Source organism: Chiloscyllium punctatum, chromosome 23 (genome assembly GCF_047496795.1).
Source record: "Chiloscyllium punctatum isolate Juve2018m chromosome 23, sChiPun1.3, whole genome shotgun sequence".
Classification (NCBI taxonomy): Eukaryota; Metazoa; Chordata; class Chondrichthyes; order Orectolobiformes; family Hemiscylliidae; genus Chiloscyllium; species Chiloscyllium punctatum.
In genome coordinates this window covers 81476471-81500099 of record NC_092761.1, presented here as the reverse complement: position 1 = coordinate 81500099, position 23629 = coordinate 81476471, and the positions used below count along the sequence as shown (strand labels likewise).

General features: G+C 46.3%; 1 protein-coding gene across 5 annotated transcripts in view; it reads right to left on the bottom strand.

Moving 5' to 3' along the window:
• LOC140494170 (E3 ubiquitin-protein ligase DZIP3-like) overlaps positions 1 to 23629 on the bottom strand; it is a 119444-nt gene that overhangs the window by 22460 nt on the left and 73355 nt on the right. For all 5 annotated transcript variants that reach the window (XM_072593272.1, XM_072593271.1, XM_072593270.1 and 2 more), the window contains 9 exons: positions 22531 to 23220; positions 14166 to 14359; positions 10589 to 10660; positions 8983 to 9039; positions 8180 to 8244; positions 6089 to 6140; positions 4701 to 4811; positions 2154 to 2293; positions 1879 to 1947 (listed from right to left, as the gene is read on the bottom strand). In XM_072593272.1, the coding sequence (XP_072449373.1) occupies positions 1879 to 1947; positions 2154 to 2293; positions 4701 to 4811; positions 6089 to 6140; positions 8180 to 8244; positions 8983 to 9039; positions 10589 to 10660; positions 14166 to 14359; positions 22531 to 23220 (1450 nt within the window). The remainder of the gene's footprint in view (positions 1 to 1878; positions 1948 to 2153; positions 2294 to 4700; positions 4812 to 6088; positions 6141 to 8179; positions 8245 to 8982; positions 9040 to 10588; positions 10661 to 14165; positions 14360 to 22530; positions 23221 to 23629) is intronic.

The window sequence follows — 23629 nt, the reverse complement described above, 5'->3', positions numbered from 1 at the left end:
CCCAACATTTCAACTCCCCCTCCCACTCTGCCGAGGACATGGAGGTCCTGGGCCTCCTTCACCGCTGCTCCCTCACCACCAGATGCCTGGAGGACGAACGCCTCATCTTCTGCCTCGGAACACTTCAACCCCAGGGCATCAATGTGGACTTCAACAGCTTCCTCATTTCCCCTTCCCCCACCTCATCCTAGTTTCAAACTTCCAGCTCAGTTACTGTCTCCTTGACTTGTCCGGACTTGTCCGACCTGCCTATCTCCTTTTCCACCTATCCACTCCACCCTCTCCTCCTTGACCTATCACCTTCATCTCCTCCCCCACTCACCCATTGTACTCTATGCTACTCTCTCCCCACCCCCACCCTCCTCTAGCTTATCTCTCCACGCTTCAGGCTCACTGCCTTTATTCCTGATGAAGGGCTTTTGCCCGAAACATCGATTTCGCTGCCCTGTGGAACGAAGCCCTATTTATTCAGAGGGTAACAATTCCAATTTTGAATTAATTGAGAGTTCAAATTAAAGAGCACTTTTTTTTCTTTATTAAAAAAAAGTGGGCGGCACGGTGGCAAGCACTGCTGCCTCACAGCGCCAGAGACCCAGGTTCAATTCCTGCCTCTGGCGACTCTGTGTGGAGTTTGCACATTCTCCTGTGTCTGCGTGGGTTTCCTCCGGGTGCTCCGGTTTCATCCCACAATCCAAAAATATGCAGATTAGGTAAATTGGCCATGCTAAATTGCCCATGGTGTTAGGTGAAGGGGTAAATGGGTCTGGGTGGGTTGCGCTAGTGGACTTGTTGGGAAGAGAGAGAGAGAGAGAGAGAGAGAGAGAGAGAGAGAGAGAGAGAGAGAGAGAGAGAAAGCGCACACCAGCAGCCATGGAGCCACCCGTAATCAGACAGCACAGGTACACAATCACACAGAGCACTAGTACAGCGCAGTAGAGGCCCTTTGGCCCTCGATGTTGCGCCGATCCAAGCCCACCTAACCTACACTAGCCCACTATCCTCCATATGCCTATCCAATGCCCGTTTAAATGCCCATAAAGAGGGAGAGTCCACCACTGCTACTGGCAGGGCATTCCATGAACTCACGACTCACTGAGTAAAGAATCTACCCCTAACATCTGTCCTATACCTACCACCCCTTAATCCTTCACAACCTCACAATATCCAGGAGTGCTTTCGATCCCATGAAGGCAAGAGGAGGCAGTGACAATATCATAGGACCATATGTGTGGGCTCTAGGTCCCCATGTTCTGGGGACATGGGTTTGAATCCCACCACAGCTGTTGGCGTAATTTGAACTCAATAAAAATCTGCAGCCGAATGGTGAGCATGTTGATTGTCATAAAAATCCATCTGGATCACTAATACCCTTTTAGGGAAGAAAATCTGCATATTTACCTGCCTCCAGACCCACAGCAACATGGATGAGACTTAACAATTCAGGTTAAACAATCAATGTTTGCATAGCCAGCCACACCCACATCCCATGGCCCAACCAAAAAAATTCTATGCTTTACTCTGACCTCGAAACAAGATATAAACGTCTCCTTCGTGTCTCTGATTGTTTACACAAATACCATACAGCGCCGCTGGCTTAACTATCTTCCCCTATTTGACTGCCCCTCTTCCGAGTGTCTCCCTAGTCCTCTGTAAAGTTCTCTTCAGTACAGTAACACAAAATTTATATCCGTGCTTTACTGAATACAGTTCTCTAGTGTAGTGTCTAGGACCTGTCTACACACTTCTCCCCATCTCTCCAATCTGCTCTTCTGGCATTACAGCAGCATCATCGGTACATCACCGTCATCATTTACAGATTCCGTTTCACTACAGAGAAGACTGCCATCACTGCTGTGATGGAGGGAAGCTGGCACTCACTGTTCACGCTGGAAATGGTCCTTCTGGCTTTCCAGCTCTTGCTGCTGAGCCTGTATCTGTTTCTCAGACCTAGACAAGTAAAGAAAAAAAAATCCATTTACACCTCTGGCTGCTTCCCAAATTCTAAAATGCCAAAACAAGCCGAGAACACAAGTCACTCAGGCAGCTGGGGAGTGTAGTATTGAGCTTTGCACACTACAGACCCCGGTCACTGCAGCCTGGGTACTCTGTGCACGAGGAGGGGGGGGGGGGGGGGGGGGTTTAATCCTTCTTACTTCTTGATCAGTTCCTCTTTACTCTGGAGTGCATCTTGAAGAGTTTTGATTTGGTTCTGAAGAGCTTTCTTATCATTTTGTTGCACTTTCTGCTCGTTCTCCATTTCCTGTTTCAGCCTCTGAAGCTCTGCTGCTTGATGCTGAAACAACATTAAAAAAAACCCCTACAGTTCAAGACTGATCTCAGACTGACACGGCGGTTGAACCTCCAGTTCTCTCTGTCCGCCCCCTTTTCTGGCCACACAGAAACAAGTGGCAATCATTTTTTTGTTTTAAATTTACAGCTAGGAGGCTTTCCCCCATCCCAGGCCTTGGTTCAAAGGAATATCCCTTAGAACACAAAACATAACAGTGCAGTACGTGCCCTTCGATGTTGCGCTGACCTGTGGAACCAATCTGAAGCTCATCTAACCTACACTATTTCATTTTCGTCCATGTGTTTATCCAATGACCATTCAATAAATGACCTTGTTCTGGCTCAATCAGCAGCATTCACATTGCTAAGTGTTCTAAGGTTCTGGGTTTGAATCCTGCTCCACTGCTTAAGCACAAAACATCAAGCTAACAGGGCAGTGTGCTACTAACAGAGTGCTGCACTTCCTTAACACCCCCCTGTTTTAAGGTTAGGTCAGTGTTCCCCAAACCGTTCCCAACTGTGACCCATTTTGAGGTTCAAAACTTGTTACTTCTCAGTGATGTCTGCGAGAATGGGTTGACATGGGGGTGGGGGAAGAGACAGAGTGGGGGCCTGTTAGAGCAGGGATAACAGTAAAGCAAAACATTTCACCATCGCACCAGAGGGCCATCGGACAGAGACAACTGGTGGTGCTTTAACCTGAGGGAAAACCAACAGGGAAGAGGTTAAGGAGGATTCTTCATGGTAATCTTAGCCAGTGAGGGAAGTCAACCCATGCTTTTGGCATCACCCTCCATCACAAACCAGCCATCCAGCCAACTGAGCTAACCAACCCATTTCAGGCAGGGGTACAGCTGTTTTAACTCAGAGTTCCACAACAGTCATTGCTGCCTCTGACTCGCTCCCCCAAAGCTTCAGCTGCTGACCCCCACTTTGGGAAGTGCTGGACTAGTCATTAAACTGACATCGCATTCACTACTTTTCCATCTGTACCATCTCATTCTCTGTCCATTTAATGAGCAGAAATCATTGCTCCATGAACATCTGTCCGGAAATCTCAGGATTTTGAAAAATTTCAATCAAATCTCCTCTTCCAAGAAAAGCATCCCCAACCATTCCAATCTTTCCTCATAACTGGAGCTTCTTCACCCCGGAACTTTTGTGAAGATTATCTCAGAGTACAACGGGATTTTGGTCAGATGGGCCGAGGAGTGGCAGATAGAGTTTAATTTAGAGAAATGTGAGGTGCTGCAATTTGATAGGACAAATCAGGGCAGGACTTATACAGTTAATGGTAGGGTCCTGGGAAGTGTTGCTGAACAAAGAGGCAGAGGGGTGTAGGTGCATTGTTCCTTGAAAGTGGAGTTGCAGGTAGACAGGTTGGTGAAAGTAAGCATGTCTTCACAGGTCAGTGCATTGAGAGTAGGAGTTGGGAGGTCATGTTGTAGCTATAGAGGACTTTGGGGAGGATCATTTTTTGATACTGCGTTCAATTCTGGTCTCCCTGCTATAGGAAAGATGTTGCGAAACTTGAAAAGGTTCAGAAAAGATTTACAGGGATGTTGCCAGGACTGGAGGGTTGGAGCTATAGGGACAGGCTGAATAGGGTGGGGCTATTTTCCCTGGAGTGTCGAAGCTCAAGGATGACCTTATAGAGGTTTATAAAATCATGAGGGGCATGGATAGGGTAAATAGCCAAAGTCTTTTTGCCAGGGCAGAGAGTTCAAAACTAGAGAGCATATTTTTAAGCGAAGAGGGGAAAGTTTTAAAAGCGACCGGAGGGGCAGCTTTTTTAAGCAATGGGTGGTGCATATATGGAATGAGTTGCCGGAGGAAGTGGTGGAGATTGGTACAATTACAACATTTAAAAGGCATCTGGATATGTACATGAATAGGAAGAGTTTAGAGGGATATGGGCCAAATGATGGCAAATGGGACTAGATTAATTTAGGATATCTGGTTGGCATGGATAAGTTGGAGTGAAGGGTCTGTTTCCGTGCTGTACATCTCTAGGACTCCGAATCGGGAGCAAACTTGCCAGAGGAAGTCAACTGAAAATTTCAAAGCAGGTTTAATAGCTTATACTCAGCAAGGTATAAAAAGATATGGAAGCAAGGTGGGTAAAATAAAGTTAAAATGTAGGTCACTCAATCAAATTAAATAGCTGAGGAGGCTCATGGAACTGAATGGTTGAGTCCTACTCTCCAATTTTTATTTATATAGCATCTTTCATAACCTCAGTGTGCCATTGCAACCCCTTCAGTTTGTATTTGAGCTGCAATATGATAATGATCAGATAGCCTGATGTGAGTCAAGAGCTTACTGTTGGCCCATAAAGGAAGCATGCCCTCTGCAGAGTGAGCCTCGTCTGCAGTAATGTGGAAAGTGGCTCCCTTTTCTACGGCACTGACCTTGTGACTGTCCTGTGTCTTTGCCTGCCGTTTCACCAGCTGCTCATACTGTGAGGTCTTCTCTTCACACAACAGCTTCCACCTTCGTACTGCAGCCTCCAACTCTGCAAACTAATAAATTACATTAATTACATCCCTATCCCCTTCCCATCAACCAGTCTCAGCAAGTTCACACAGTGAGGGGCCGAACTCGTTGGCTGGGAGGTTTACGACTTGAAAGATTCAGTGGGTGAACTGATGTCAGCACAGTCAATGGTAGGTGACTACAATGAATCTCACTGCTCCCCAGAAATGTGGAGGGGATATGGTTCTGGTTTGTCTGCCAATTGCTACTGAGTGACTGCAGCATTGATTTGGTAGCAGCAGAACTGAACTGGGACTGTGCTATAGACAGTAGACAATAGGTGCAGGAGTAGGCCATTCTGCCCTTCGAGCCTGCACCACCATTCAATATGATCATAGCTGATCATCCTCAATCAGTATCCTGTTCCTGCCTTATCTCCATAACCCTTGATTCCACTATCTTTGAGAGCTCTATCCAACTCTTTCTTAAACAAATCCAGAGACTGGGCCTCCACTGCCTTCTGGGGCAGAGCATTCCACACACCCACCACTCTCTGGGTGAAGAAGTTTCTCCTCATCTCTGTCCTAAATGGTCTACCCCGTATTTTTAAGCTGTGTCCACTGGTTCGGGACTCACCCATCAGCGGAAACACGTTTCCTGCCTCCAGAGTGTCCAATCCTTTAATAATCTTATACGTCTCAATCAGATCCCCTCTCAGTCTTCTAAACTCAAGGGGTATACTAGCCCAGTTGCTCCAATCTTTCAACATAAGATAGTCCCACCATTCCAGGAATTGACCTCATGAACCTACGCTGCACTCCCTCAATAGCCAGAATGTCTTTCCTCAAATTTGGAGATCCCCCAGGTCCTGATTTTGGCTGTGGTACAGACTCACGAATGCCCTCCAGGACCTACATCCAATACACATTTCCCAGTGGCAGCTCCATCACACCCCTCCCCTGCTTTGGAGTGGAAGCTCCAGACGGGTTTATGATGTGCATTGGGACGGTATCAGGTCAGGACGATGATTCAGCCCTTACAGAGATGGCAGGTATTTCACCAACCATCAATGTTTGGAACAGACTGGAATACTCCCTGCCAATTTGGCCTATGTTTCTAAAAAATCTGATTTCTTACCTCTTCCAAGAATTCACACAGTTTCGGATGGGGTTGGGTGTGGCACATATCGCCATTACGTGTGCAGGACAAGTTGGATGAAGCAGAGAGTATTTTCCTCCATGTTATATTCAGGGGACCATTCAGCCCTGTTGCAATACCTCACTCCGGCTATCAATCCATCCCATTCCCCCAATTTCATTCCTACCTCATTCTTCTCCCGGATTTCCTGCTGCGATATGTGGGGAATATCCTCCTCCCTGTCATGAAACACAAGATACACTCAGTATTCAATCGTTGGCCTATTTTCTGACAGAGCTAGCAAATAGAAAGAACGTAGCAGCAATGTCACTGGACAAGATACCCAGAAGACTGGGCTATGATTGGAACCATGGTGGTGGTGGTAGGGGGGGTGGATTCTAACCCTATTTAAAGTTGGAGTGGACTTGAACTCAGTCCCATGAGCTCAGATCTCACTAATGCAGCTGGGAATGTTAAATGCAGTTAACTGATAAACTTATATAACAGGAAGCGAGGTTGACTTTTGGTAGTAGTAGTGAAACTACTGGATTGTTTCAGGAATCCATTTGTTCATGAATGATCTTTAGGAGAGGAAATCTATCATCCTGACCTGTGACCCCAGACCCACGAGAACGTGGCTAGCTTTAATCTCCCTCTGAAATGGCAGAATGGGCCATTCAGTTGGGTTCAAGAATTCAGCTCAAGAGCAATTAGGGATGTGAAATAAATACCAGCCTAGCCAGCAATGCCCACATCCTATGGATTAATACAAGTTTAAAAAAAAAGGGAATAACAGTCTCGATTGGAGTCACTTGTTGCCAGACATACCAGTGTCACGGTGGCTCAGTGGTGCTGCTGCGTCACAGTGCCAGGGAGCCTGGTTTGATACCAGCCTCAGGAGACAGTCTGTGTGGAGTCTGCACGTTCTCCCTGTATCCTCCCACAGTCCAAAGATGCCCAGGTTAGCATGGATTGGCCATGCTAAATTACCCACAGTGCCCAGGGTTGTGCAGCCTAGGGTCAGCACAGTGGCTCAGTGGTTAGCACTGCTGCCTCACAGTGCCAGGGAGCCAGGTTCAATTCCAGCCTCAGGAGACAGTCTGTGTGGAGTTTGCACATCCTCCCCATGTCTGTGTGGGTTTCCTCCAGATGCTCCGGTTTCCTCCCACAATCCAAAGATGTGCGGGTCAGGTGAATTGGCCATGCTAAATTGCCCATAGTGTTCAGGGGTGTGTACATTAGCTGCAGTAGTCAGGGGTAAATGTAGAGTAATAGGGCAGGGGAATGGGTCTGGGTGGGTTACTCTTTGGTGAGTCGGTGAGGACCTGGTGGGCCGAAGGGTCTGTTTCCACACTGTAGGGATCCTATGGATTAGCCATAGTAAGTATTGGGTTATTGGGATAGACTATGGGGGTGGGTCTCAGTGGGATGCTCTTTGAAGGGTCGGTGTGGACTTGATGAGCTGAACGGCCTGCATCCACATTGTAGGGATTCGATAAAGCAGAGGGCAGATTAAAGAAAGAGTGTTGAATGGATGGGATCCATCCACAATGCCCAGTCAACAGCACTCTATAAACCCTTTCTACCTCTTTCAATGCCCCAGGAAAGGCCAATTGCTGCTGATTTCAGATTGAGAAGTAGAAGTGATTTGCAGGTGGTGATGATTGGGTTGGTGCTTGGTGAAATGTTGCTCACCTTTTGGAAGCAGCATTACAAGCGGCTCTGCCAACACCGAACAGCGCAGACGTCAATCCCAGTGCTGACGGTCCTGCCCTGCTCACTACCTGGGAGAAGCTAATGGCTACCAGCCTTGGGTGGGCAGAGAGAGGAACAGGAGAATGGAAACTGTGCTCAGTGTCCATGGGCAGAAGGTGGGGGAGGCCAAGAGGGGATCATCGAGTAGATCCCACTGGGCAGGACCCACTTCCCATTGGAGAAGACCCTGTTAGTGTCCTTCCCTTGGCCCCAGGGGAGTCAAGGTACATGGGGATGGGGAAGATACTGGAGCAGCGATGGAAGATCAGCCATGATGGTCATGAAAGATGGAGGAGATCAAAGAGGACATATGGCCTTCAATTCATGCCCGACTTTTGTGTGCATGCATGCGCTGGGGAGGGGGGGGGGGGGGGGGGTGGCTGTCCAGGACTCCAAAACACATGATGCCACGTTCCCCCCCCCCCACAACAGCTTCACCTCCAGCATCATCATTACGGAGATTCACATTGAAACTATAACTTAAGCTTGGCAGTGGCTGCCCACCTCACCACAGTTAGTCTACCTGTCCTCATCCGCAGTGCTCTCCACATCCTTCTCACTGATGTTCTCAACATGATGGATGGCCTTCTGGTAGAGAAACAGCGTGAGGGAAAGGAAAAAGGTATTTTATTTTTAAAAACAATAATTTAAAAGCATAAAGGTACAGTGAGGAAGAGCTCCCTCTGATGACCGAGTGAGTAAATGCACAGTCCAGGACCCAGCATTAACCCAGCTCCATGCAACATTATTCCTGCCCAGAATCAGCTTCTCTCGCTCACTCACGGGACATGGGTGTCACTGGCTGTGCCAGCATTTATCGCTCATCAATCACTGTCCTTGGGAAGGTGGTGGTGAGCTGCCTTCTTGAACGGCTGTTGGGGAGGGAGCTCGACCCCAGTATTGGGAGTTCCAACTGACCTCAGTACCTGCAGGCCAAGTGAGGGGAGCAGACAACGGGGCAGAACCTCTGCTCCTTGAAACTGTGTCACCGCCCTCCATCGCTGGCCACATCTGCCGAGGCTCTGTGCTGTGCATCACCCTCCCTGAAACACCTCTCTTCTTTCTTAAAGCCCAGCTCTGTGACCAAGATTTGAGTCACCTTACTATGATATCCCCTTATCGGTTCAGTCCCAGTGATGTTTTACTCGGTTCATCCCGTGTACACACTTGTCCACTGCACTCACTGTTTCAAGTTGCATTTAACAAAGAGCCACTTGGATGAACAGAGAGAGAAAGCATTGAGTCTCCTTCCAATTGCGGCCCAACACTACACAATGACCCACAGAAGACAAGGGAAACGAGGAGAGAAAAATAAATTGAAAGTACCTTTCTCCCTTTGGTTTTCTTCTTCTTTTTCCTCCGGCTGACCTTCTGGGGGTCATTCTGCAATTCAAAATTGAATTTTTATGTAAAGACTAAGATTCTCTCCAATAAAAAAAAGGGTGGAATATAGCAGAAGCTGGAGGAGTGACAAAATAAGCAATGAAAGGACCCTTGATGCTATTGTCTTTAAGGACTCAATTGTCAGCCCCCAGTAGGGCAGGGATCAGAGTCAGCGAGGGTTAAGGATAGCGACAATGGCCTGGTCATAGGTTACTGAGATGTACAGCATGGAAATAGACCCTTTGGTCCAACTCATCCACGCCATCCAGATATATCCTAACCTAATCTAGTCCCACTTGGGATGGAGGATGGGAAATAAATTGTGGCTGTAAGAGCTGTTCCTTTTTTTGAGGTATTTTGACGCCTGATGCACCAAGTGCCTAACTCCAAGAGTCGGGGCCCAGTCTAACAGCTCAAAAAAGCAGCCTTCCAACCATTAACCAGAAGAGGGCAGTGTTGCAGATAAACCCAGAGGCCTTCCCTCGTGGCCTCACAGCAGCTACCACCAGGAACGATTTGGAGATGCCGGTGTTGGACTGGGGTGTACAAAGTTAAAAATCACACAACACCAGGTTATAGTCCAACAGGTTTAATTGGAAGCACACTAGCTTTCGGAGCGACGCTCCTTCATCAGGTGATTGTGGAGGGCTCAATCGTAACACAGAATTTATAGCTATAAATTCTGTGTTACGATCGAGCCCTCCACAATCACCTGATGAAGGAGCGTCGCTCCGAAAGCTAGTGTGCTTCCAATTAAACCTGTTGGACTATAACCTGGTGTTGTGTGATTTTTAACTTTGTACCACCAGGAATGTCTTCAAGGGCTTTCCCAAGGGTGACACAGCTGCAAAAGCAATTTAAATTCTCAAATAAAACCAAAGAGGGAGTGGCACCACCATCCTGAAGGCCCCTGTCCGTCTCTGACCTTCTGCCGCTGGAAGCTGAAAGGGCTCCCAGAGTGGGAGGGGGAGGCAGTAAAAGGACGGCAGCCTTTCTCACAAACTAAATGATATCTGGACTTTAGGGGTTAAAAGTTACAAGGAAAGATTGTTAGGTCTGTTTTCTCTAGAACTTGGAAAGGTTAAAGGGTGATCTGATCGAAGTTCCCAGGATATTTTCAGGAAACAACCGGGTAGGTAAACTATTTTCACTGGTTGGAGATTCTAGAATTAGGGGGCATGGTCCGACAATTAGGGCCAGACTGTTCAGGAGACATGTTCGGAAGCACTTCCACACACGAAATGGTGGGCGATGTTTGGAATTCTCTTCCACAAATGATGGTGGATGATAGATCAATTGTTGATATTAAATCGGAGATCAATAAAGTTTTTAAAGCAATGAAGGGATGTGGGCCAAAGGCAGGTAAATGGGGTAAGGCCACAGATCAGCCATTGAATAGCGGAACAAGCTTGAGGGGCTGAATGGCCTACTCCTGTTCCTATGTTCACAGACAGGAAAGACAACTGAGAGAGGGCCTGCCCAAGATCCAATCCCAACTGCCCAAAGAGCTACCATGACCCAAGGAGTACAGGACAATCGAGTGACTCACCGAACTGTGAGACTCCGAGGGCCTCGAACTTCCCTCCACTTTCCCCGCCACTTGCGATGAGGTTGAGACTTCCTAGGAGATTGACAGAATGGGTGAGCTCTCTTGGTGGCTCAGTGAGTTAATCCTGGTTAACACAGGGGAGCCCTGTAAAATTCCAGGGTAAATCCCCCAAAGACAAAGGCCAAGGCACTTGAGACAACATGTCACATTCTTAAAACAAAAAAACGCTGTTGAAGATCACAGTGGATCAGGCAGTAACCATGGAGAGAGAGCAAGCTAACGTTTCAAGTCTAGATGACTCTTCATCTGAGCTGATGTGAAGTGTGGGGTGTAGCATTTATGTAATAGTAGGGATGGGGGTCAATTCTGCATCCAACTTCCAGACTGGAATGAACAGACATTATGTGTGCTCTCCCCCCTCCTCCCACCCCAGTGGGACTGTCTCCTCTTCCCAGTTTGGCAGTTAGACACACCATTGTTCTGCCATTCTCACATTCCGATCACTTAATCTGCACTATCAGCATCTTTTCTCTACCAGCACTCTACACCCCGCCATCACCCCCACATCCCCCCTGTAACCGTTGCGTAAATAGTTCACACTTCTTTTCAGCTCTGATGAAGAATCATCTCAACTCTAAGCGTTAGCTTGCTCTCTCGCCATGGATGCTGCCTGAGTCACTGTGATCTCCAAAGTAGACAATCAGGAAGTTGGAAGAACACAGCAAGCCAGGCAGCATCAGGAGGTGGGAGAGTCAACGCTTCAGGTGTAACCCTTGAGGAATTCCCGAACCATTGACTTCTCCACCTCCTGATGCTGCCTGGCTTGCAGTGTTCTTCCAGCCTCCTGCCCGTCTACGTTGGATTCCAGTATCTGCAGATGTTTTTTGTCTCCGCTGTGATCTCCAGCATTTTTTGTTTTCAGTACGGATTCCAGCATCTACTACTACATCACACATGATGTAGGCTCCCTCATGACCCACAAACAGGAAGGCAAAAAATAAAATCAACTGTGGAATGGGAGGTCAATATGAAACATGTCCTGGGCCCAGCGTCACCCTGGTGTAGGCTCGACATCCAGCAGGTCTCAAATGCTGATTCAAAGGCTTTCAGGCCCAGCACGAAAGGAAGCCTGTAACTGTGCGCAAAATAGTCTCTCATCAGCGATTTCTCAAGAACTAACCATTTCATGGTTAGATTTTAAAGGTGTGTGGCTTACCAGTAAATTTACCAGTAAATAACACTCAAGTGACACATACTGGTCCAACGCATCTTGTATACATCAAAATGGATCTTCAGTAGAACCAGTACATTAGTTTCCATCCATTTCTGTTATTTCCTTTCGACTGGTTTTACCAGTCAGTCAATGAAGGCAAGCACGAAGGCTCTTCAACCTAGAACTCCAGTAGGAAGTCCAGCAACTTGAAAGCTGCAGCAGAATGTGCTGGCAGGAAAATGTGGGACAAGTTCCTAAAAGGGATTTTTTTTTTTTATTCACTTATGGGATGTGGGCTTCACTGGTTGGGCCCAGCATTTATTGCCTGTCTCTAGTTGCCCTTAAGAAGGTGGTGGTGAGCTGTCCTCTTGAACCGCTGTTGACCCACCATGCCCTTAGTGACTGTGATAAATTTCCAAGTCAGGATGGTGAGTGGTTTAGAGGGAAACTTGAAGGTGGTGATGTTCCCATGTATCTGCTTCCCTTGTCCTTCTAGATGGAATTGGACTTGGGTTTGGAAGGTAATGGCCAAAAATAGATTAGATTAGATTAGATTAGATTAGATTACTTACAGTCAACTTCGGCCCAACAAGTCAACAATGACCCTCTGAAGACCAACCCACCCAGACCCATTCCCCTACATTTACCCCTTTACCTAACACTACGGGCAATTTAGCATGGCCAATTCATCTAACCTGCACATTTTTGGACTGTAGGAGGAAACCGGAGCACCCAGAGGAAACCCATGCAGACACGGGGAGAATGTGCAAACTCCACACAGACAGTTGCCTGAGGCGGGAAATGATACCGGGTCCCTGGCGCTGTGAGGCAGCAGTGCTAACCACAGTGCCACCGTGCCGTCCAATCTTTGGTGAATTTCTGCAGTGCATCTTGTAGATAGGAGCAGCGTTGTGTACTGAGCATCGGTAGTGCAGGGAGTGGATGCTTGTGGATGTGGTGCCAATCAGGCCGGCTGCTTTGTCCTGGATACCTCAAGCTTCTTGAATGTTTTTAGAGCTGCACTTATCTAGGCAAGTGGGGAGCATTCCATCACACTCCTGACTTGTGCCTTGTAGATGGTGGAAGGGTAATGGTGAGTCAGGAGAAGAGTTACTTGCCGCAGTATTCCTAGCCTCTGACCTGGCCATGTAGTCACTGTGTGTATACAGTAAGTCCAGTTGTGCTTCAGGCAGCCCCCAAGATGTTGATAGTGGAGGATTCAGTGATGGCAACTCCATTCAATGACAATGGTTAGATTGTCTCTTATTTGAGACGGTCATTGTCTGGCATTTGTGTGGCACCAAAGTTAGTTGTCAGCCCAAAGACTAGACATTGTCCAGATCTTGCTGTATTTGAACATTGACTGCTTCATGGATGCTCCCCACTCCACCTTTTGTGATGTTTGAAATAAAAGCAGATCCAGCATCCACAGAGGGGGACACCTCAGTGAAACCCGTAGGTGCAGCTATAGTTGCCTGGGGCACAGGGGATGCATTTAAGCCTGGCACGAGGGCTCGCCCATCCATGGTCTGCTGCCAGGTGCTTACCCATTGGTGAGCATACTGTCCCTACTGCAGTGGGCAGGGGTGGGGGAAGGAAGGTGGTGGAAGACATAGCTTCACCTGCATCATTGGCCCCACCCACCAAGACCGCCAGCAAAAACTCCTCACACAAATCATCGGAGGCAGGTGTCTGCCCCCACCGTCTCTGTCACAATCCAAAAGGGCACGATTGGTGGGAATCGAGGTTATACAGCATTGGAGGGTGCAAGGAGATTGGAGAATAAAAGGGAGTTAATTAAAACTGAACACGTGTACACAGTCCATGCTGCTAATGGTATTGCAGACTAACCAGCCCTGAAAACCTGGTGGAATCCCAGTCTAGACAGAGATGTATTCCCCCATTACAGTAACTTGCCCCTTTATGAGGCTGATTGACCACTTTTGCAGCTCCAAGCAGTGGGTATTTTTTAAAATTTGTTCATGTGAAGTGCACATTGTCAGTTCAGCCAGTATTTATGGCCCATACCTGATTACCTGAAGGGCAGTTAAGAATCAACCATATTTGCTATGGGTCTGGAGTCACATGTAGGCCAGACCGGGTGAAAATGGCAGGTTTTCTTCCTTAACGGACATTAGGTTGATTTTTATAACCAATAGACAGTGGCTACACGATCGCCATTGCACAAGACGCTTCTTTTTAAAAAAAATTCAAATTTCGCCACCTGCCATAGTGAGAGTTGAGCTAATGTCTTCTGAAAATAACTCTGGTTCTAGATTACTAGGCCAGTGCCACTACCATATTGTTACACCTCCACCTCATGTTTTAGAAGCCTCTGAATCAGGCCTGAAAGCTTTCACCTACCTCTTCGGTCATATCTTGCTCGGGTCCACTCTGAAGGTCTCGCCCCGGGCCCGGTTCCTTGGTGGTTTCCTGTTGGTTCTTCTTGTTGTGGGTGGACATGTCATTTAGCTGCTTAAGGTTATCCTTCACGGCCGGTGGGGACTCCGTTTTTCTCTCACCCATTTTCACAACCTCCATGGGTTTAGCCCCCATTTCTGCAATATGTAAAAAAGAAACCATTAGAGGAATCCTGGGGCTTCATGATTAGGCCCAGCCCCTCCCGTTCATTCAGAATGGAGAAACCAGTTTTAGAAAAAGTAAAACATGGAAATGCTGAAGTCACACAATGGATCAGTCAGCATCCTGGAAGAAAGAAAAGGATAGATCAATAAATATATGAGCACCATTACAGGGCTGGCCAGAATCCACAGGATAGGACAGGTGGGGGATCTAGAAAAGAGGGAATCGTGTGGGAAGTAAAGATTCCACTGCAAGAGTTACTCAGGTCAATCAGATGTGTCTTTCTTGTAAAAGGAGCTGGGAAATGGTGGATGATGTATATGGACTACCTCAGTGAGACAATGAGAAAGGCAGAAAAAGATACACAGGCATAATAAGAAACCACACCTGCAGAAAATCGAAAATCAAAATACAAATCAGGATTAATGGTGTATTAGTTTGATTGTTAGGGAGCACAAATGAAGGACATTGTTTTATTAAGAACTTATGAAGGGAGACTGAGGCACTAGCACCCATTTTATTGATTCCTTGAAGGGCCTGTTTTTGAATTTTTGTTTGCAGTTCATTTCAGTGTGTTCTTCGAGCTCCCACAACCACTGGGCTGGTGTGCATAATCAGTCCCTATAACCTAATTAAAACTCAGAGGTTTCCTTTTGGGGATTTTTTTTTGTTACGTTCCATTTTGAAGTGGCTGTCAACTGTTTATTTTGCTGAACTTGCTTTGACCAAAATAATATAGAGGAAGGCTGATGATCTCAGTCCCTATTTCACTTGTTTGAGACACCCGCTTTTTAAACTTTGTTCAGCTTCAAGCTACTGATCTTGAGAAATGACTAAGTTGGGAGAACAATCTTTTTTTCGGGGGGGATGGTGGGGGGGGGGGGGGGGGGGTGGGGAGGGGGGGAGATGTTTATGGCCTGGTCAAGGTGGTGATAAACAGGTCCTGGCAGAGTAGTAAGACATGCTTGCCTGTATCTCCTCTGTGGTTACGTTAATACCCGGGTGTCTTTAGAGAGTGAGTGTGCACTGTCCATGGATACTTTTTAGGCCATTCACCAACAGTTTGCAGCAACAGGGGTTGGCATGTCTAATCAGCTGCCATAACCTGATTTTATATCAAGTTTGTCAGCTTTGCTCTTTGCTTTTGTTACAGTGCTCCTTTAAAAGGACTCTCACTTCTTTAGTTAGTTTAAACTGATTTTAAAAAAACAATTAATAGGAGAGAGATAAAGAGACAGAGATGCAGATAGAGAGGGGGGAGGGGTGGAGAGAGAGAGAGAGAGAGAGAGTGACGCACAGAGAGAGAGAGAGAGAGAGAGAGAGAGAGAGAGACAGACAGACAGACAGAGAGAGAGAGAGAGAGAGAGAGACGTAGACAGAGAGAGAAAGAGAGAAACGCAGAGAGACATAAAAGTGTAAAAGACAGACTGGGCAAAAGATTGCAGTTGGTTTCTTGTGGTTAGTATCCACATCTATCACATGTTCAATTCTCTAACAGGGTTCCCTGAAGCTGGTTTAACTTGGCACAATTTGGTTTAATTCACGTTTCATTGTTTTAATCTAATTTATTAAAAGGTTGTATCCAGAGGTGTTTAATTCTGAGCAGGTTGATTAGAAAATATATAACTCACCAGGAACCTGTTCATGAACTCTGTTGGTGTGGGGACACTGTTGCCCTGGTACTGCCAGACAGTTTGAGCTAACTAAGAAACTCAGTTTTTCTTACTGCCTGCCAGAGGGGTATTGTAGATATATTTACAGATTCACAATCAACCTATGTGGCCACAAAATAACACAGCTTCATTCATCCTGAGAGGGGAGTTGAACCTGGAGCTTCTGAAGCAGAAGTGAGTATGGATACCACTGGGAGAGAGAGAGAGAGAGAGAGAGAAAGAGAGAGAAAGAGAGAGAGAGAGAAAGAGAGAGAGAAAGAGAGAGAGAGAGAGAGAAAGAGAGAGAAAGAGAGAGAAAGAGAGAGTGTCATAGAGATGAACAGCACGGAAACAAAGCATTCAATCCAACCCATCCATACGACCAGTTACCCCAACCCAATCCAGTCCCACCTGCCACTACCCGACCCATATCCCTCCAAACCCTTCCTATTCATATACCCACCCAGATGCCTCTTAAATGTTGCAATTGTACCAGCCTCCACCACTTCCTCCGGCAGCTCATCCCATACACGTGCCACCCTCTGCGTGAAAAAGTTACCCCTTAGGTCTCTTTTATATCTTTCCCCTCTCACTCTAAACCTATGCTCTCTACTTCTGGACTCCCTGACCCCAGGGAGAGGAAGAGGGAGAGGTAGATACAGAAACACAAAACTACTCCTCGAGTCTGAGTGATAGCCTGAGAAAGACTAACAAGGGGAAGCCTGGTGTGAATCAATGGAAGTCAGAACAATAAGACAGGAGCACAGTCTGATCTTATGTACAGGAAACAAACTAAAAAGTGACACTGAAGAAAAATATTTAAATGTACAATAATGAAACACCTCTTCAAAAGAGAGGACTTCTATGTAGTTCACTGAGGAACAGCAATAATTCTGATTGACCTCAGAAAGGGGCTTGGTCTGCAGAAATAAACAAGCACAAAGATGGCCTGTGCGCGCTGCCTATGATTAAAAAGAAAATACTGATATTTATACAAAACCTTTTCACAAGTACCAGAAGTCCCAATGTGCTCTCACAGCCAATGAAATACTTTTGAAGTGTCACCACTGTTACAATACAGGAAAATTCAGTAGTTAATATTTGCACAGCAAGCTCCCACATAAACAGCAATCTGATAATGACCAGGCAAGCTCTTTTTTAATGAGGCTGACTGAAGGATAAATTTTGGCATGAACACCGAGGATAACTCCCCAACTCCTCTTTAATGTAGTGGCCTCATCTTCTTTCACAATCATCCAAGGAGGCAGACAGGAGCCTTGGTTTAACGTGTCACCTGGAATATGGTACCTCTGGCAGAGGGCTGCCCCCTCAGCATTGTGTTCAAACCTTTGAATAGAACATGAACCCAGAACTTAATGATTCAGAGAAGAGTGTCTTACTAAATGTGCTGCGGCTGACCCTGAGGCTTCTAAATATTTTGAAAATCTGTGTATATAAAAGGTCCAAACTCTACAAGTTTGAGACAGATTTGAACCCTTGTTCTACGGGAAAGACATATTGTGGGATCTATAGCTTCAGGATGCTCCCCTCTCCTTCTGGGGACAATTCCATCCAGGAATTGTCCTGCCTCACACTGAGGCTGACATACTATCTTCCAAGGCCTCACGGCAGAACACAATTCGGGGGGGGGGGGTGGTGGGTGGGGGGTGGAAATCCCAGATTATTTATTACACTATATGGCCATTCGGCCTACTAGTCCATATTTACGCTCCACTCCAGCTGCTTCCCATTATTCTAACTTTATCGCCGTCACCCTCTAATCCCTTCTCCCTCATACACTTATCGTGTACCTCAATGACATCTGGTTCAACCACTTCCGGTTGTGGTGATTTCTGCATTCTCACCTCAGTTTGGGTAAAGGAGGTCCTTCTGAATTCCCAATTGGATTTATTGGTGATTATCCCATGTCAGTGGTCTCAAGATTCACTCCTCTCCCTGACAGGAACCATTTGTTCTTCTGTTTCCTCATCACTCGTGCTAATGTATCCATTCTGATCTTAAAGGGACCAAATGTTTACTGGAGCTACTAGGAATCCAACCTCCTAACCTTCTGATGCAAAGATAAATTTTCCTCCATTGATCCGAAGGCTCAATCTCATCAAGGTATTAGACAAGAACTTTCAAAAGCTGATTGGAGGCAGATGTTTGCAGGTAAAGGGATGGCTGGAAAATGTGAAGCCTTCAGAAATGAAATAACGAGAATCCAGAGAAAGTACATTCCTGTCAGGGTGAAAGGAAAGGCTGGTAGGTATAGGGAATACTGGATGACTAAAGAAATTGAGGGCTTGGTTAACAAAAAGAAGGAAGCATCAAGTGAATCCTGAGAAGAGTAAATAGGCAGTAGAAGTATAATTAAGAGGGAAATCAGGAGGGCAAAAAGGGGACATGAGATAGCTTTGGGAAATAGAATTAAGGAGAATCCAAAGAGTTTTTACAAATACATTAAGGACAAAAGGGTAACTAGGGAGAGAATAGGGCCCCTCAAAGATTAGCAAGGCAGCCTTTGTGTGGAGCTGCAGAAAATGGGGGAGATACTAAACAAGTATTTTGCATCAGTATTTACTGTGGAAAAGGATATGGAAGATATAGACTGAAGGGAAAAAGACGGTGATATCTTGTAAAATGTCCATATTACAGAGGAGGAAGTGCTGAATGTCTTGAAGCGGGTAAAGGTGGATAAATTCCCAGGAACTGATCAGGTGTACTCTAGAACTCTGTGGGAAGCTAGAGAAGTGATTGCTGGGCCTCTTGCTGAGATATTTGTATCATCGATAGTCACAGGTGAGGTGCCGGAAGACTGGAGGTTGGCTAACATGGTGCCACTGTTTAAGAAGGGTGATAAGGACAAGCCAGGGAACTATAGACCAGTGAGCCTGACATCGGGCTTAAATCTCACGGAATACAGGGAGAACTAGCCATTTGGATACAGAACTGGCTCAAAGGTAGAAGACTGAGGGTGGTGGTGGAGGGTTGTTTTTCAGTCTGGAGGCCTGTGACCAGTGGAGTGCCACAAGGATTGGTGCTGGGTCCTCTACTTTTTGTCATTTACATAAATGATTTGGATGCGAGCATAAGAGGTACAGTTAGTAAGTTTGCAGATGACACCAACATTGGAGGTGCAGTGGACAGCGAAGAGGGTTACCTCAGATTACAACAGGATCTGGACCAGATGGGTCAATGGGCTGAGAAGTGGCAGGTGGAGTTTATTTCAGATAAATGCGAGGTGCTGCATTTTGGGAAAGCAAATCTTAGCAGGACTTATACACTTAATGGTAAGGTCCTAGGGAGTGTTACTGAACAAAGAGACCTTGGAGTGCAGGTTCATAGCTCTTTGAAAGTGGAGTCGCAGGTAGCTAGGATAGTGAAGAAGGCGTGTGGTATGTTTTATTGGTCAGAGTATTGAGTACAGGAGTTGGGAGGTCACGTTGCGGCTGTACAGGACATTGGATAAGCCACTGTTGGAATATTGCGTGCAATTCTCGTCTCCTTCCTATCGGAAAAATGTTGTGAAACTTGAAAGGGTTCAGAAAAGATTTACAAGGATGTTGCCCAGGGTTGGAGGATTTGAGCTATAGGAAGAGGCTGAACAGGCTGGGGCTGTTTTTCCTGGAGTGTCGGAGGCTGAGGGGTGACATTATAGAGATTTACAAAATTATGAGGGGCATGGATAGGATAAATAGACAAAGTCTTTTCCCTGGGGTCGGGGAGTCCAGAACTAGAGGGTATAGGTTTAGGGTGAGACGGGCAAGATACAAAAGAGACCTAAGGGGCAACTTTTTTCATGCAGAGGGTGGTACGTGTATGGAATGAGCTGCCAGTGGAAGTGGTGAGGTTAGTGCAATTGCAACATTTAAAAGGCATCTGGATGGGTATATGAATAGGAAGGGTTTGGAGGGATATGGGCCAGATGCTGGCAAGTGGGACTAGATTAGGTTAGGATACCTGGTCAGCATGGACGAGTTGGACCGAAGGGTCTGTTTCCACGCTGTACATCTCTATGACTCCTTCAAGACAAATGTTTAAAACTGGCCTCGTCAACCAAACCTTTGGTCACTCGTCCTAAAGTTTCCTTAAATCAAACAAATCAAGAAGCTTAAGTGGCCAAGTGGCCCTTTGAACCTGCTGCATCATTCACTAAGCTCCCAGTTGAACTGATCACTCCACATTTCTGCCCTACTGCTGACAACATCTCACTTCTTTGTTCAAGAAACTATCTATCCCTGCCTTAAAAATATTCAAAGACTCTACTCATACCATTTTTTTTGAGGAAAGTTTGAAAGTCACAAAACTCTGAGGTAAAAATTATCCTCATCTTGGACTTAAGTAGTAAAGCTCTTATTTAGTAACAGCAACCCCTCCCTAGTTCAACTCTTAGTTGTAGAATTGTACGTGTCTCAGTGTCTAATTTTGTTTGATGAGCACCCTGGGATGTTTTACCTCACTAAAGCACTATATAAATAGAAGTTGCTGTTGTCATCAGGCCCAGCCCTTCAGAAATCAGCTCTCAGAATTACCCAGTGTCTTCTTTGTTTAAAACTGACCCATTCTGTATTCACCTTCCAAAAATAAGGGCTATTAAGTTCCTAACGAGGGGATTACATAACGTCAGAAACAGTACAAGGCAATCCGAGATATCATGCAAAGAATTTCAGCTACATCACAACAACAGCTGGTTAATTCCATCAAATTAGAATTTTGGAAGTGGCCAAGTACATTTTTTCCTAAAAATTGAACAGAACTGGAGTCTGAAACTCTTAAGGGATGCGAAGCCAGAGCTCTCAGATTACAAACTGAAAATGAACAGCAGCAGGACACCCTGAACAAAGGCAAAATAAAAAAAAGGAAATTTCCTTTAATCACTAAAATGTAAGCTTGAATATAAAGAGATGCAGAAAGTGGACCTGAAGTTGCTCAGACCACTGAGTATAGGAGTTAGGACTTTATGTTGTGGTTGGTGAGGCCACATTCGCAATACTGTGGATAGTTCTGTTATAGGAAGGATATTATTAAATTGAAGAGGGTGCAGAAAGGATTTACCAGGATGTTACCAGGACTGGAGGGTGTGAGTTATAAACTGAGGCTAGATAGGCTGAGACCTATTTCAATTTAGAGTGTGTTGCTGAAAAAGCACAGCAGGTCAGGCAGCATCTGAGGAGCAGGAAAGTCGACGTTTCAGGCAAAAGCCCTTTCCTGCTTCTTGGATGTTGCCTGACCTCCTGTGCTTTTCTAGCACCACACTCTCAACTCTGATCTCCAGCATCTACAGTCCTCCCCTGAGACTTACTTCACTGGAGTTCAAAACCAAGGGATATATTTTTTAAGGTGAGAGGAGAAAGATTTCACACACAATGTAGTTCGAATCATAGAACAGTATCCCTACTGTATGGAAACAGGCCATCTGGTCCAGCAAGTCCACATCGACCCTCTGAAGAGTAACCCACCCACACCATTCCCCTACCCTATTACATTTACTCTGTCTAATGCACCTAATCTACACATCCCTGAACACTATGGGCAATTTATCATGGCCAATTTACCTAACCTGTACATCTTTGGATTGGGAGGAAACCCACACAGAAGAGGGGAGAATGTGCAAACTTCACACAGACAGTCGCCCGAGGCTGGAATCGAACCGGGGTCCTTGGCGCTGTGAAGCAGCAGTGCTAACCACTGAGCCACTGACATTTCTACCACCTCGTGCAGAATGCCATTTTCCCCCGCTACCCACACAACACTCCAAAAAGGACTATTTTCTCTCAAAAGCCTGGGCCCATTCCTCAAACTCTCCCACCTATCCCGTGCTGTCCTGTGGCAAGTTTCCATGCAGTGGTGCAACACTTGCACTTTTATGTCCTCTTTCAGCCAAAGCTCCAAACATTTCTTCCAGGTTTAGAAGTGATTTGTTTTCATTCTTTTTCGTTTTTTTAGACTGACATTTCTGAGCATTTAAAGGTTTTTCTGCTTTTTAAAAAACGGGGCATACAAAATAAATAACACACATCAAAATTCCATTCATTTTATCTATTAATAAGGTTTTGCTTGTGGAATGAACTGACAGAGGAAGTGGTAGATGTAGGTGATTACGACGTTTAAGATACATTTCATGGACAAATACATGAATTGGAGGGGCGTGGAGGGATATGAGCCAAACGGGGCTAGTTTAGTTTGAGAAACCTGGTCTGCATGGACTGAAGAATCTGTTTCCTTGATGTATAGCCCTGTGACTATTATCAGATCAGATCAGCCATGATCCCACTGAATGGTGCAGGGGACTCAATGGGCTGAATGGCCGACTTCTGCTCCTATGTCTTATACAGGATTCACAATTTTGTAGCCAGTGGGAACCTTCCTCTTGCCTCCACACCTTGCTTAGTTCTGCACTGTCAGAAGTATCGATACAAGCACAAACTCCTCCCTCCGCACCCCCTAGACAAACCGAGGAGCACAGAAAGCCAAAAGGAGCTGGTCCTTACGTAAGTGATTCCTCATAGCAGCCATGTACTGGCCAATCATGTCGGAGCACTGTCTGCCCATGAGTTCAGCAATCTGCTCGTGGTCCCTCCACAGTAAGTAGCCGGGGGTGAACATAATGTCCTCGATCTCCTCGCGGTCTTTGCCAAGCCGGCACAAGGACTGTTTGGCCTCGCTCCACATGGAGAGAAACTCCGCCTCTGGCACGCCCATGTAGCCGTCCCGAGTGACCAGGCGCCTCCGCAGGTACAGCAGGCGCAGAAGGCAGCCGGACTTCGAGGTGTCGTCGGACGTGGGCTCCACTTTCCAGCCTTTCCGCGGCTGTGGGAAAGACTTGATGTGCATCATTAGGAAGACGATTAGCGTGACGTCGTACTTCTGAAACTCCAGTGGAGACGACTTCTGCGGGTACAGCAAACTCCAGTCGGAGTGGGACAGGAAGGTGGTCTGGAATTCCCGGAAGTGGCGGTGCAGTTCCGGCTTCTTCAATTTCTTCATTTCCGCCTGCAGGTCGTTAACAGGCAACCGCTCAGCAAAAACCTTCTGGGCTATCCGCGTCCCCTCTAGGATCACCAGGTACATCAGGCGGAAGAAATTACAGTACGAGTTCCGCTCGTCAGCTGGCAAATCCTCGCGCCTTCGGTGCCGTTTAATTGGCATGTACCTTTTAAAACGAGGAATGTAGCCGTCACCTAGAGCAAGCAGGAGAGAAGGAGAACAGTGTTACTGACCTGGCACACAAATGCAGCTGAACTGTAGCTAAGGTTGCATACTGAAAGAGGCCACTCATTCCATCATACACATGCTGGCTCTTTGAAAGTGTTATCGAAAGAACTGGAGTACAGGAACAGGGATGTCTTGCTGCGACTGTACAGGCCTAGAGTATTGTTTTGGTCTCCTTATTGGAGGAATTGTGTCCTGGCTATTGAGGGAGTGTAAAGATAACTGATCCGTGGGATGGCAGAGGGAGGCAGTGGCCTAGTGGTATTATCATTGGACTGTTAATCCAGAGACCCAGGTAATGTTCTGTGGGTTCAAATCTTGCCATGGCAGATAGTGAAACTTGAAATCAAATTTTTAAAAAACTGGAATTAAGAGGCG